The following is a 16,276-nucleotide window of genomic DNA, read 5'->3' on the forward strand; positions in this document are numbered from 1 at the left end:
GGCGATACCCAAACTGTACCGTGATGTTGAAAGGCAAGTGATGACATCTCTGGCACACAGCATTGGGTCAAGGGTCCATCTGACCATGGATGCCTGGTCAGTAAAGCACCCTCAGGCCTGCCCGAAGACTAAGTCAGTCCCCACACACAGCATCTCTGTCTGCACGCCGTGTGACTGCCTGCCCCAAGACTAAGTCGGTCCCCACACAGCATCTCTGCCTGCAGGCTGCTTGACTGCCTTCTCCGCCACCACCAACAGGGTCCAGGACTCCAGGCAGATTCCTGAATTTTTAAGGCCACTGCTAGCAGCGGCCGCTATACTAATTTTTCTGGTGCGTGTACATGCCTGCCTAATTTTTCTGGCTGCACTACAAGAAATTGCTGGGTCTCCTAGTGGCAGTAGCTGAGGGATAGGGGCCTCAATGTGTGCAAATTGCACCTTTCAGGTGGCCTTTTCAGCTATATGTGGGCCTTAAACTTAATTATTCAACCTCTATACCCACAACAAGAAGTTTCAAACAGGCCTCACTTGCCAATATCAAAAAGGTTACTTTATTGTGAATAAGACAATCAAGAAGTTGTGAAAACAGTTCCACTACATTTAAAACCATTTAAAACACTCAAAGAGCTCCAGAGAGTGCACAGCAGTTCCCCACCTCATTTGCTCCATACATACACACAGCCCATTCATCCCACAGGAATTAATGCATGCATTATAGTTGTTGTCATGACTCAAAGAAAAAATTGCACGTGCAAAAAAATCCACTATTGGCTGAAAAGGTTCCAGACCTTCAGAGTCCAGTAAGAAACATGCTGTCTCCAAGTCGGAAAGTTGTCACTGTTATATCTACAATCCTTTAGCCAGCAGCAACCACTGTTGTGCACAAAGATGCAGTCCAAGCACAGCCTTCAACGTTAGTAAGCATAGACAAACAATGGTTAGTTATTGCAACAGTTCTGTAGTTTCAGCATAGCGTTAAACATGCGTATCATGCACAGCTAGGGTCAGAGAGTCCGTTTTGTTCATCAATCTTGTTAGGGGGTTACTATGACTCAATTGTATCAGTCCCCCAAGAGTATACGATACCTCTCTTTTGGCATTACTCAGCACTGCATAGTCCTGTGGATAGTTGCCGTGTGGTTGATGTGGTAGATCTACCCGCGCGCGCCCACGTGGCAGCGCAACAGCGGGGATCACACTCGCAGCGGTATGGAACGGGGTGGTGGACGAGGCCGGCCTCAGGTAGCTCCTCCCTTTTTCTGGCTGCACTGCAGCTGCAACAGCAAAACAAAAGGCATGTACATGCGATTGTTACCTTGCCGCGGTGAAGGGGCTTGCGTATCACAATGAAGCAATGACCACCGGCTATATGAGTGTGTTAGGGTTGGGGGGCACACCTGACCCAAGAAAACCGATAATAAGGTTGTTGCTTCGTTGTGGACAGACCAAATTTGATCAGTTGGACACTCCGTCACTGTTGTTCTGTCATTCAGCTCCCTCAGCTCGATCATATGGGCTTGAAAAACGCTATCGCCTGCACTCTGGCCATGGTGCGCACCAGTCCAGCACTGCCGTCACTACACAAACAGCTGTTTGCGGTGCGTTACACAGTGAGTTTGGTCTGTCAGTGTGCAGCAGTACACTACTTACACTCTCTGATTGATGTATACACATGCAAGATGATTTAAAGCACTTTAGGCCTCCAATTTAGCAATAGAATGTGATTTCTGCCCTTAAAACGCTGCTATGCGTCAAATCCTGATTTTTCCCAGGGAGTTTTGGCATGTATCCCACTCCGCCATGCCCCCTTCCAGGTGTTAGACCCCTTGAAACATCTTTTCCATCACATTTGTAATTATATGGTAGAGGAAGAAAGCCCTTAAAAAATAGCACCTCCCACAGCAAAATTTGAAAAAGTATAACAAAAATCTTTATTCAGCTTTGGGTATATTAATAATCACAGTACTGATGATTCAATTAAGAATAAAACCATTTAAAAACCAAGCAAATATTCCAACATGATCCCTGCTGCATATGAAACAATCACTCTAAATGCAATATATTGTATAATGACACAATGCTGCTGTCAGATATAATACCCCACAGTAGGCTCAATATTGAGCCCAACAGGGGGAGAACCCGGGTTCAGTATACAACCTAATGTGATGCAGGACCAATAAACAACACCTGTGCAATGGAAAAAAAAAACCCACACAAATAAATATTGCATATATAATATTATGAAATAAAGTGCACAATTGCTACCCAAGTATACAGTATTACTAGTGATAAGATGCCTAGTAAAAAATTAAGGCAAAGGAGCAGCCCATAGGAAAAAGAGCATAAAGTGGAGTAGTGCAAAAAATAGGAGATACTTAGCCCAGAAATGGTGAAGTCAATCTCAGCAGCACAGCAGGGAACAAGGAATCCCCTCAGAGGACAATATCCCACTAGTTCCGCGAGAGTCACCTCGCTTTATCACGTCTCATTTTCCTCATGCAATTGTATGCATACAAATTTACGCATTGGAAAGGGGAATGTACGCATAGAACGCATAAAACTACGCGTATTTCCAGCGTAGCGAAGTTGGCTGACTACGACCATCCCTGTTTGCTTGGTTTTTAAATGGTTTTATTCTTAGTTGAATCATCAGTACTGTGATTATTAATATACCCAATGCTGAATAAAGATTTTTGTTATACTTTTTCAAATTTTGCTGTGGGAGGTGCTATTTTTTAAGGGCTTTCTTCCTCTACCATATAATTACTCTTGTTTTGAGCCCTAGCACACACAGTTATTTGGTTGGGTAACAGTAAAAAAGGGCGCAGGAGGCTAGTGGACATATCGGGCGCCGCCATTCACTCCCATAATAAATATCGTTTAATGGGCGCCCGATAGGAAAAAAGGGCGCCGGACAAAAATAACGTTTTAAAAGCGGCGCCTGGAGACTTAATGTTTTATTACTGCTTCTCATAATTACACATTATTTAATGATTTATACATTTTTTAATATTATTTTTAAACGAAAAACAGTACAATATTTTTTTTCAAACATTATTTTTAAACGAAAAACAGTACAAATTTTTTTTTTACATTATTTTTAAACGAAAAAACCGCACAATATGTTTTTGAAACGTTATTAATGCTTATCACAGGGGGGTCTTAGGTTTAGGCACCAACAGGGGGGTCTTAGGTTTAGGCACCAACAGGGGGGTCTTAGGTTTAGGCACCAACAGGGGGGTCTTAGGTTTAGGCACCAACAGGGGGTCTTAGGTTTAGGCACCAACAGGGGGGTCTTAGGTTTAGGCACCAACAGGGGGTCTTAGGTTTAGGCACCAACAGGGGGGTCTTAGGTTTAGGCACCAATAGGGGGGTCTTAGGTTTAGGCACCAACAGGGGGGTCTTAGGTTTAGGCACTAACAGGGGGGTCTAGGGGTTAGGAGTCGGTACAGGGAGGGTTACTTAGGCACCAACAGGGGGGGTCTTAGGTTTAGGCATCAACAGGGGGGTCTAGGGGTTAGGGGTAGGTACAGGGAGGGTTACTTAGTAATTTTTTTTTAAACGTTATTATACGTTTCACTATTTAAACGAAAGATTAACGTTTTTACAATTGCCGATTTAATGCACATTATTTAATGATTTATAACTTTATAAAACATTAATTTTAAACGAAATACAGTACAATACATTTTTAAACGTTATCCATGTTTATCGTTTAAAACCCCGCACCCTTTTTTCCCAGCGCCCCTTTTTAACGTACGCATTTGGTTGAGGTGTTGCAGGCACTCCCTGGAAACTTTCCATCACATTTGTGGCCAGCATAAATGTTTATGGTTTTCAAAGTTCACCTCCCCATCGAAGTCTATTGCGGTTCCCGGAAGTTTGCATGTTTGCGAATGTTTGCAGAAGTTCGCAAACCGAAAATCGGAAGTTCAGGCCATCTCTATTTCACAGCAGTGGAACAGTCCCACGCGGCAATTGAGGCTTGGCAAAAGTACGCCCTAGTGGGCTCTCACCACTCCTTTTGGACAAGTGTCATCTGCAGTCTCACAAGGGGAGGGTGGATTCTTATCACATCTGCAGATATACAAGCTCGCAAGCACCCTGACTGGTGGCCACGCTGGCCCCGCTGCCGCCCTGCTCACAGCTGTTCAGCGTTGGGCCTCCCAGCCTGCATGCGCAGTGTTCTTCCTGAAATGCCAAGCGTAGTGACATCACGTACTGCTCACATCACCACATGTATTGCTCGCCCACCAGGCTTCATCACCTCGCTCTCTTGCTCCATTCGCAAGCAGTCTGACTGCTAGCTACGCTGGACGTGCTGCCGTCCAACTCATAGCTGGTCAGCGTTGGGCCTCCCTGCTTACATGCGTAGTGTCCTTCTTGAAACGCCAAGTGTAGTGACATCATGTGCTGCTCACGTCGCCACATGTATCTCCCGCCTACCAGGCTTCATCACCTCGCTCTCTCACTACATTAGCAAGTGGCCTGACTGTTAGCCACGCTGGTCCCGCTGCCGCCCAACTCCCAGCTGTTTAGCATTGAGCCTCCGAGCCTGCATGTGCAGCAAGCGTAGTGACATTGCGTGCTGCTCACATCACCACATCTATGGCCGGCCCACAAGGCTTCATAAACTCGCTCTCTCGCTTCATTCGCAAGCGGTCTGACTGCTAGGCACGCTGCCGCCTGTTTCACAGCTGTTTAGTGTTGGGCCTCCCAGCCTGCATGCACAGCGTTCTTCCTGAAAGGCCAAGCATAGTGACATCACGTACTGCTCACATCACCACATGTATTGCCCGCCCACCAGGCTTCATCACCTCGCTCTCTCGCTTCATTCGCAAGCAGCCGAACTGCTCGCCACACTGCCACCTGGCTCACAGCTTTTTGGCGTTTGGCCTTCCAGCCTGCATGCGCATCAGCATGACGTAGCATACTGCTCACATCACCACATGTATCGCACTGTTCTATTACTGAAAGCGACATGAAGCAGCCCTTGTGATATCCAATTTAACAGCGTTTGAAAGCACAATTCACGCATATACAACTAGTTGCATCTTGGAGCTCAATTACCAGAGGTCTGCTTCTGGTGGATGAATCATCCTGAACTCCCAGGAGTAATTCGAACTGCCATACTTTATTCTGACCATACGTCCCGATTTACCCGGCACAGGTCCCGGATTCGGGGTCACCTGTCCCAGGCTCGGGACTCTGGCCAGCGTATTATTCCATGAACTGGCAGTGGCGTCTAATAGAGTTCATAACCTGCAGCCTCGCTTCAGCCTGCCACTTCTTCCGGGCCCGGCAGGCATAGCAGGGCTACGGGAATATGGTGTCCGAAGCCCTGTACTAAAGACTATTTGTGTCTCCAGTACAGGGCTTTGGGCGCCATCTTCCCGTAGCCCTGCTCTGCCAGTCAGCGTGGGAGACTGCAGGAGTATCGTCCGAGCAGCTGCCGGCCGGCCGGAGAAGACTTCTTTCAGGTGAGTAAATTGGTGAAATGTGTTTGGTGGGGGGTTTTCTGTTCATGGAGGGTGAAGTGTAAGGTGTCAGGAGATCTAATCTATAGGTTCAGGTGATGTAAATCCGGGTCTGCCTGTGGATCTTTTGCTTTGGTCTGTGATTGCTTGGTTACCAGAGTGTAGCTCCCCTGCATGTAGGGTTATCACTAACACTATTATCATTGCCTGAGCACTTAAATTTTGTATTTTGGAATCTATTTGGGAGGTTTGGAGAAGCCTCTGGAGAATCTAGAGCCTGCCCCCTACTGACATAAGTATGTAACTTTATGTTTGTTGTTGTTACAGGTTGGGTTTGTACCAGCACAAGAGCCAGAAGACCCTACAAGTGTTCATACAGGTACTTCAATTTAATGATTGTCCATTCCTGTAGATTACTTTTGCAGAGATTTGTGGTTAGCAATCTGCCACCTGTGTACCATCATAAGCCTACACTGAAGAGCCAAAGGTGGATTACAGCTGCTGATGAACATCCTAAACTCAATGCATGAGATATGACATGAGACAAACCATAGAATGCATACATTGACAAGAGAATACCTGTTATCTCTGGTGGTGGTGTCACACATTTCCGCCTTGCTTTCATTTTTTTAAACTGCTTTTCAAACATGATCTGGCCTAGAATGAGAACATACATCAGATTAGCACCAGAAAGAAAGCTTGTACATTCAAAAGCAATGTCATGATCAGAGTATTAAATAGTAGTGAAGTGACAAATAAGGCAAGATCTGCTCCACCTATGACCCACTGAATCAGCTCCTGTGAGCCATTTCACAGCAGGACCAGCTCGCCTTGTTTGGTCACTGTGAAATATACTGTGTAAATGATTAAAGCAGTCAAGATGTTAACATGGCAATGGTCCATAGGCTCCCCCAGGCCTCCTACACCCCTCCTGTGTGGTGCTGTGACCCTCTCAACAATCTTTGATATTTAAGTCGAACATTGCTCATGTACTGCCTGCCCCTGGACAGTAGCAGTGTTAGGAAGTCTTGCCCAAGGTCTCTTTACTGAATGCGTGCTGGATTACTGAACAAGAAGAGCCGAGATTCAAACACAGGTCTCCTGTGTCAGAGGTCTTAACCATTACAATGGGGGGCATCAAACATTCATTTTAAATATTTTTACAAGGGGGTGCTCAGTTCACTTTAACCCTTTTACTGCCAAGCATGTATTAGGTACTCTGGTGCAGGTAAATGGTTTAACTGCCAGCAATGTACCTAGTACAGTGCTGGGCCGAAATTACGCATTAGCGTAATTACGCATCGTAATTCACTACAAATGCACCGTAAGCGTTACGTGTAAGGTTACGGTATTACACGTAATTAATTACGCGTAGATCGTAGGTTACGTTATTACGCGTAACAAATTACGCATAAGACAGTAAACTCCTATTGAAATTACACAGTCTGCCGTAATCGCGTAATATTACGCTCCCGTATAATATAAAAAAGCCGCCGACTTTAAGGGTTAATAGCAAAGCCCCCTTAAGTGCTAAGAGCCTCAAATTTGGAGAATATATTAAGGAGATCAGAAGAAATAAGAGGAACATTTTTTTTTCCAAAAAGACTTTATAGTTTTTGAGAAAATCGATGTTAAAGTTTCAAAGGAAAAATATATACATTTAAAAACCCGCCGAATTTAACGGTTAATAGCAAAGCCTGCTTAAAATTTAGGAACACCAAATTCCCAGGGTATATTAAGGGGATCAGTGGGAATAAGAGGAAATTTTTTTTTTCAAAAAGACCTTATAGTTTTTGAGAAAATCGATTTTTAAGTTTCAAGGGCAAAAATGTCTTTTAAATGCGGAAAATGTCAGTTTTTTTTGCACAGGTAACAATAGTGTTTTATTTTCATAGATTCCCCCAAGTGGGAAGAGTTTTACTTACTTCATTCTGAGTGTAGGAAATATAAAAAAAAAACGACGTGGGGTCCCCCCTCCCAGACCTCTTTAACCCCTTGTCCCCCATGCAGGCTGGGATAGCCAGAATGCGGAGCACCGGCCGCGTGGGGCTCCGCACCCTGACTATACCAGCCTGCATGGTCCATGGATTGGGGGGTCTCGGAAGGGGAGGGGCAGCCAAGCTTTCCCCTCCCCCTCCGAGCCCTTGTCCAATCCAAGGACAAGGGGCTCTTCTCCACCTCCGATGGGCGGTGGAGGTGGAGGCCGCAATTTCCTGGGGGGGTTCATGGTGGCATCTGGGAGGCCCCTTTAAAAAGGGGTCCCCCAGATGCCCACCCCCCTCCCAGGAGAAATGAGTATAGGGGTACTTGTACCCCTTACCCATTTCCTTTAAGAGTTAAAAGTAAATAAACACACAAACACTTAGAAAAAGTATTTTAATTGAACAAAAAACATAACCACGAAAAAAGTCCTTTAATATTCTTAATTAACCATTAATACTTACCTGTCCCTTTAAAAGCCAGTTCCCACGCAATATCCTCGGAAATTGGCTAATCAGTTACAATGTAACAAAGTTGTTACAATGTAACAACTTTGTTACTTTGTAACTCCACCGCACCCGACGTCTCTGGCCGCTCACCCGCCGGCAGCCGCATACACTTCAGGGGCAAACGCAGGATTTTTTAGGGGGGAGTTCCTGAAAGGTCCAGAAGCACGTATGTCCCCGAGTGCTTCCGAATACAGGTGGCTCCATACTGCCCATGCACAAAAGTGCGCTGGCGTATTATGGAGCTGCCTATCTTTGGAAGTACTCAAGGACACGAGTGTTTCTGAGGGCTTCTGGTAGCAGCAAATTTGAACGGGGTACAGCGCTGGAACAACTCCCCAAGAGAGGAACAGGAGATAGACTTAGTTTGGACAATTCAGTGGAATATGCTACATAGTGTCACATAGCGCAAGCGATACCCATATGATGCAGGGATATATGCATCTGCGGAAGATGGCGGCGCTATATAAATACTAAATAATAATATTTTGCCTCACCAGGATTGCACTTTTATTTAGCTTTCCTGTATGACAAGAACACACAGCCAGCTCTAGGGGAAGAGGGAAACAAAGGTGAATGAAGGAGGCTGGTGCACACCAAGAGTGCTTCTGAGCGTTTTTCAAATCAACAGTGATTTGAAAAGCGCTTGGCTAATGTTACCCTATGAGGGTGTTCCCACAGCAGCGTTGTGATTTTTTCAAAATCGCAGGTATACTGCATGTAGCATGTTTTTGAGCAATTCATTCAAAAATCGCTCTGAAAATCACTTCACAAAATCACACTCACAAATTGCTAGCGATTGCTATTGTCATTTTGGCGTTGCACTAGCCCAGAGAGAGGAGTGGAGAAATTGAGAATAGTCTGAGATGAAGCAGAGAACTTATCTGTATTGCCGTCCCACATCACACAGGCTACTTGCCTGTAATCGGACTCCTGTCCCTGTCAGTCTCTCACACAAGTCAGAAAGAAGCCCTCCTGGAGTCTAGGGACTGTTAAAAACTTTTCAGCTTGTTAAACACCTTACCCACACATGCAGTCATTATAACAATGGGGAGAGACCAGACAGATGTTTGCCCACAGACCCTGAGTCCAGGCAAGCTCTGCATCATGCTTCTCTCACTGCAGGCTGCATCTTCTTGTGAGGGAAGCTGGGCTGCCTCTCTCATTCTATTAGCTGGAGGGAGGCACCAGAAGTAAGAAGGGAGGGAGAATGAGGCTGTTTATATTATGCGGGCTTCCCTGGCTGAATACACAGCTCAGTGCAGGGGGGAGGTTCCAGACACCCGGAATAGCCCCCTCAGTTCGCCAGTGCACTTACGCTAAGTCCCCGCCGGCTCCCGCCGTCCACTCCACCCACACCTGTCACCCATATACATGCTGGCACCCATGGTAGGTATATGCAGTGATGGGTAGGTATATGCAGTGATGGGTATTACAATGTGCACCTGTCACACAGAGACAGTTATAAGACAGGCACAGTGACACTGCGTGCGCTTATGTAGGTAGGTGGGTGCACTAAAGTAAACAACAACAGGTAGTAGGTATACGCAGGGGCGTTCCTAGGGTCCTTGAAGATCGGGGGCACCTGTGGGCACAAGGTGAGGGGGGCAAAAAAAATGGGCGTGGCCATACTGTGAGTGGGCGTGGTCATGGGTGGGGCCAAATTTGCATGAACTTAGCAGCGGTGTAAGCTACAGATAACGGGCCTGCCCATCAAAATATTGGATGGAGCCCCATGTCCTTTATTTAAATAATTGACAACCGGTATAGGCATAGATCAAAGATGTATACGCACATACAATTTTGAATGGTTAATCACTGCAGTAAGTGGGCCAACAGACAATTAATTTGATGTACAGAGCTAAAATTGGCTAATCAAAATTGTATGTGTGTACCAGGCTTTACAGCTAATACTGTACATACTGAAAGTAGCAGGGATAAGCACACTGCAGCTAGTTTACTATCAGTACAGGCACAGAGTAACAGCTTATACAGTACATACTGGAGGTAGCAAAGATCAGCACATACTGCAGCTAGTTTACTATTAGTACAGGCACAGAGTAACAGCTTATACTGTACATACTGGAGCTGGCAGAGATTAGCACACACTGCAGCTAGTTTACTATCAGTACAGGCACAGAGTAATAGCTTATACTGTACATACTGGAGCTGGCAGAGATCAGCAGACTCTGCAGCTAGTTTACTATCAATACAGGGACACAGTAACAGCTTATACTGTACATACTGGAGGCAGCAGAGATCAGCACACACTGCAGCTAGTTTACTATCAGTACAGGAACAGCGTAACGGCTTATACTGAACATACTGGAGGTAGCAGAGATCAGCACACACTGCAGCTAGTTTACTATCAGTACAGGCACAGAGTAACGGCTTATACTGTACATACTGGAGGCAGCAGAGATCAGCACACACTGCAGCTAATTTACTATAAGTACAGGCACAGAGTAACGGCTTATACTGTACATACTGGAGGTAACAGAGATCAGCACACACTGCTGCTAGTTTAGTATCAGTACAGGCACAGAGTAACAGCTTATACTGTACATACTGGAGGTAGCAGAGATCAGCATATTACTACCTCCTCCCTGGTCTGGAGTCTGCAACGCACGGGGTTAACTAGCTGCCGCAGCTGCATCCTACCTGTGTCCGACCTCCAGGCTGGCTCTGACAGCTCTCCCCCTCACTTAGCTCTGCAGCAGAGGCTTCTCACTCCCTCTTGGTGGCATGTGGATTGCGGAGGATCAGCGAGGGTCAGCGGGCACCAGGCGGGCAATTCAAAACTGGCTCCTCCGAGATGTCTCCACTACACGTGCAGGGGGCGGAGCTACTCACGCTCTCTCCAGCCCCCTGCCTATTCATTCAATCTCGCGTCCCCTGCCTGGTGCTCTTGATTGGGCAGGGGGCGGATGGACGAGGGGACCAGCAGTGCTTCTGAGCGGCGAGCACCGCCCACAACATGGCGGCCGCCGTACTGTGTAAACGGCGGCCGTGCAAAGTAAAAACATTTGTGGCACTCCCGTTCGGCACCCCAGAGCAGTAATTAGGGGCACCCCAAAGCCATATCCGTGGCACGTGTCACCGATATGTGACGCTAGCGACGCACCTGGGTATACGCAGTGATGGGTATTACATGTGCACCTGTCACACACAGACTGGCAAAGTGACACTGACTGACAGGGCTGTATATAATGCAAGTGGGCCACAAAAAAAAATAGATCACAAGAACAAGATTAGCTAGCTCTCAAGAGAGCTGTTGAGGGGTGCTTTTTTTAGCAATAACAATCAGCCAGGAGCAAGCTAACAAGCCTACTAGAGCTTAAAGGAAAGGTTCAGGGAGGGTGGGTAAAAAATAAAAATCAATTTCCACTTACCTGGGGCTTCCTCCAGCCCGTGGCAGGCAGGAGGTGCCCTCGCCGCCGCTCCGCAGGCTCCCGGTGGTCTCCGGTGGCCGACCCGACCTGGCCAGGCCGGCTGCCAGGTCGGGCTCTTCTGCGCTCCAAGGCCCGGAACTTCTGCGTCCCACGCCGGCGCTCTGACGTCATCGGACGTCCTCCGGGCTCTACTGCGCATGCGCAGTAGTTCTGCGCCTGCGCAGTAGAGCCCGGAGGACGTCCGATGACGTCAGAGCGCCGGCGTGGGACGCAGAAGTTCCGGGCCTTGGAGCGCAGAAGAGCCCGACCTGGCAGCCGGCCTGGCTAGGTCGGGTCGGCCACCGGAGACCACCGGGAGCCTGCGGAGCGGCGGCGAGGGTACCTCCTGCCTGCCACGGGCTGGAGGAAGCCCCAGGTAAGTGGAAATTGATTTTTATTTTTTACCCACCCTCCCTGAACCTTCCCTTTAACTAAGCTTTCCCTATGAGAAACTGCAGCAGCTATCCCTTCACTAATTACTGCAGGCACACGAGTGAGTCCACTGCCTGATGGTGCCTGCCTTTTATAAGGGGGAGGGGGTCCAGGAGGGAGTGTAGCCTGATTGGCTACAATGTGCCTGCTGACTGTGATGTAGAGGGTCAAAGTTGACCCTCATGATGCACTATGGGGGCGAACCAAACTTCCGGAAAAGTTCCCGGTTCGTCGCGATCCACGGAAGTTCAGGCCATCTCTAGTAGATAGTAGTAGTAGTAGTAGTAGTAGTAGTAGTAGTAGAACTTCAACTAACGGAGTGACAGCTGAGTAGCATACACTAACACACTACAAACACAAACAAACATAGAACATTTATATCGCACTTTTCTCCTGGCGGACTCAAAGCGCCAGAGCTGCAGCCACTAAGACGCGCTCTATAGGCAGTAGTAGTGTTAGGGAGACTTGCCCAAGGTCTCCTACTGAATAGGTGCTGGCTTACTGAACAGGCAGAGCCGAGATTTGAACCCAGGTCTCCCATGTCAGAGGCAAAGCCCTTAACCATTACACTATCCAGCCACTAACTGTCTGTCTATCTGTCACACACTGTAACAGCACTGCAATTAAAGTAAGCTAACTCAATACAAATTTTCTGTATATAACTGGTAGTAGTACACACTAGTAATAGTAGTAGTAGGCATAGTCGTGACAGATAAAAATGGCGCACAGCGCCAGGGGAGTGAAAATGGCGCCGGATACACTTACATTATATAACGCTGTTTAGCGTTATAAGTGTTAAAAAATGGCGCAGGCAGTGTGCCTTACACTTATAACGCTAAATAGCGTTATACGTCTTATAAAATGCAGAGGGCAGAGGGAGTGGGGGGGGGGGGGGGGGGTTTGGAGGGGGAAGGAGCGATCGATGCCGGGGACAAGGTAAGGTATGCATATTGCACACATTATCCCCCGATGCCTATTCCCTCCAGTGTCCCGCTGCCTCTCTCCTCCTAACCCCCGCTGCCTATACTAGCCCCCTGCATTTTTTAATGGCGCACTGCTCTGCAATAAATGTATCATACGACGCTATTTACCGTTTTAATGTATTTACATTAAAACGGTAAATAGCGTTTTATGATAAATTTATCGGCAGAACGGCGCGCCATTTTTCTCCCTGCACCATTTTTAGATGGACGCAGTAGTGGTAGTAGTAGATAGTAGTAGTAGTAGTAGTAGTAGTAGTAGAACTTCAACTAACGGAGTGACAGGAGCACACACTAACTGTCTGTCTGTCACACTGTAACAGCACTGCAATTAAAGTAAGCTAACTCAGTACAAGTTTACTGTATATAACTGGTAGTAGTACGCAGTAGTAGTAGAAGTAGCAGTAGATAGTAGTAGTAGTAGTAGAACTTCAAGTCTTCAACTAATGGAGTGACAGCAGAGTAGCACTCACTGACACACTAACTGTCTGTCTATCTGTCACACACTGTAACAGCACTGCAATTAAAGTAAGCTAACTCAATACAAATGTACTGTATATAACTGGTAGTAGTACACACTAGTAGTAGTAGAGTAGTAATGCTAGTAGAACTTCAACTGACGGTGTGAGAGGAGCACACACTAACTGTCTATCTGTCACACACTGTCTGACTCTAACAGCAGCACTGCACGAACTATCTGTAGTAAATGAAGCTAACACAGTAGTAATACTCTCTCTAACAACTAACTACACAATAAGACTAGTAGTATTACAGTAATCTAATCCCTAATAACTTACAATACAAGCTATACTGTAGCTAAGGCTGGCAGCAGGCCTAGCCTGTGCACACAGCAGGCGCTAACATAGCCTAGCAGTTGCAGCACTGAGTCTGACTGTCACACTAACAGTGTTGCTCGGACACCACTTTTCACTATCTGTAACTAATTCGGATCCAAATACCCAGTGTCAGTAATCCTGCGCTTACCATGTCAGGTTCTGCTGCCTCCACTGGCAGCGCATCTGGGACTTCTGGTGCGGCTGGCCGCAATGACAGGGATGGTGTCAGCGGCGTTCATGCAGAGATCCGGCCACATGATACTCCGACTGTAAATGATCGTGGACGCATGCACTGTCAGCGTCGCTCCTCTTATGCTCTAAGGAAGCGTGTCAGCTGATCACCTGTCAGCTGACACGCATGGCTCCACCTCTGGTTCCTGATTGGACAAGCGGCTTGGGGGTGTGTCTTCCTGCTTACCCGGGCTTCTTAAGCGCTGTTCTGACACTTGCTCACTGTCTGCTCTAGCTAACACTTAGTAGTGAAGGCTTCAGACCTTAGTCAGTCCGTGTGTGGCTTGAACCGGCAGGAACCCGGGTATTCCATACTAGCTCAGATTATTATATATTGATTACTGTGTTTGACTTCTGCCTGTTTCTCTGACTACTCTTTTGCCTGCCGACTCTGCACCTCTGCCAATCTGATCTGTTGCTGACCTCGGCCTGATTAACCACTTAAGGACCAGGGGATTTGTGGATGATCGGTGCTGCGCGGGCTCTCCAGCCCACAGCACCGATCGGGTAAAAGGCAGGGCGATCAGACCCCCCCCCTGCTGGGGGAGTCTGATCACCGCCACTCCGTGTGGCCTTGCGGGGGACTCCTCAAAGCCCCCCTCCGCAGCGACATTCCTACCTCTCTGCCCTTTTCTCATGCCCCTCCTTGCTGTGGGCTGCACAGGACGGAAATCTGGCCTGCACCGCCTAGGATAGGCTTCAACCTATCAGATGCCGGTGATCCCCGGCCAATCAGAGGCCAGGGATCGCCGATCTCCTTTACGGCGCTGCTGCGCAGCAGCGCCGTATTGATGTAAACAGCAGGGATTTCTTCCCCACGTGCTTACATTTAGCATGCGAGCCGTGATCGGCGGTTCGCAGACTGTTCACGGAGACACCCTCCGTGAACTGACATGGAACGGCCTTTCCATGGAAACACCACTTCGACCTGCCGACGTCTATCGGTGTTAGGCGGTCGTTAAGTGGCCAGAGAAGCTTCCCCATATTGGAGCATTGGATTTGGTAAAGTCTTAAGCCAATGTGTTGACTCACCACACACCCCTGCACCCGGCATGTGTCTCGTATGACTGTCTATAAGTAAGCTTTAGGTTAGCAGGAATGGTTGCATGGACACCTAGCTTTTCATCCTTCCCACCCTTGCCCTGGAATCTACCAGACTTCAAAGTGCTGTCCTTTGCTGTGTGTGTGGTTGGTGGTCTAGTGGTGAGCATAGCTGCCCTCCAAGCAGTTGACCTGGGTTCGATTCCTGGCCAATGTATGTGAGCTTGCTTTTGACATACTACAAATCCCTGGAAGACGAGAGAGGGGGGTAAACAGCCGGCTGCAATACGCTGTGTGTCGCTAGCATGGCGTTTGGTTTATGGGGGCACAGCAGAGCATAGGGGGGAACTGGGAGAGAACTTTATAGCAACAGAGGCTGGGTATTATATGCAGACCCAGCCTCTGTGTGCTGATAGCATTCTTAGAACCCACCTCGGGTTATCTTTAAGTTTCATTCGTGACTGGCCTGTAACATTGTGTGATGTTGTTCATACCCGCTGGCAGGAAGAGGCGTCACTGAATGACCGTCATCAAGGGAACATCACTGAACTCTTCGGCAGTGGTGTAACTAAGGAGCTACGGGCCCCAGAGCAAGTTTTACATTGCCCCCCTCCCCCAGTACTCTATACATAACAATTGATAGAGCGCAGCAAAACCAATCAAGGTCAGCCACAGTAGCAGAGGAGCAAAAAGGGGATGGGGAACAGTTTAATGATTGATTACTGCTATTCAAAACATCTATAGAAGTGATTATTACCAGCACAGGATTAATAAAGAGCTAATACTGAGATTGAGGGAGGTCCCCTCTGGCCCAAGGCCCCCGGGTCAGTCGCAACCGCTGCACCCCCTATTGCTACACCACTGCCCTTTGGATGGTGAGTAGGAAGCTTTAACTGAAGAGCCAAAGGTGGATTATAGCTGCTGAGCATTCTAAACACAATGCATGAGATAAGACGTGAGACCAACTATAGCATTCATACGTTGGCAAGAGAATACCTGTGTTTGCTGGTGGTGATATTACACATTTCTGCACTACTTTCACTTTTTCAATCTGTCGTTCAAACACCATCTCGCCTAGAATAAAAACATACATCAGATTATCACCGTAAAATCTTGTACATTCAAAAGCAATGTCATGAATGACCAAAGAGTATTGAATAGTAGTGATGTGACAAATAAGGCAAGATCTGCCCGACTGATGACCCACTGAATCAGCTCCTGTGAGCCATTTCACAGTAGGACCAGCTCGCCTTGTTGGGTCACTTGTAAAATATACAGTTTAAAGGATTTAAGCGTTCAAGATATTAACATGGCAATGGTCCATAGGCTCCCCCAGGTCTCCTACATCCATCCTGCATGGTG

General features: G+C 47.4%; 1 protein-coding gene across 1 annotated transcript in view; it reads right to left on the reverse strand.

Annotated features, from left to right (window-relative positions):
- The window catches only part of LOC137540777 (keratin, type I cytoskeletal 12-like), a 174,687-nt gene extending 167,280 nt beyond the window's left edge, over positions 1-7,407 (reverse strand). Inside the window, exon 1 of the mRNA XM_068261929.1 lies at positions 7,403-7,407. Coding sequence (XP_068118030.1) covers positions 7,403-7,407 — 5 coding nt within the window. The remainder of the gene's footprint in view (positions 1-7,402) is intronic.
- Between the last annotated feature and the right edge of the window lie 8,869 nt (positions 7,408-16,276).

This window comes from Hyperolius riggenbachi, chromosome 12 (genome assembly GCF_040937935.1).
Source record: "Hyperolius riggenbachi isolate aHypRig1 chromosome 12, aHypRig1.pri, whole genome shotgun sequence".
In the NCBI taxonomy this organism is placed as follows: domain Eukaryota; kingdom Metazoa; phylum Chordata; class Amphibia; order Anura; family Hyperoliidae; genus Hyperolius; species Hyperolius riggenbachi.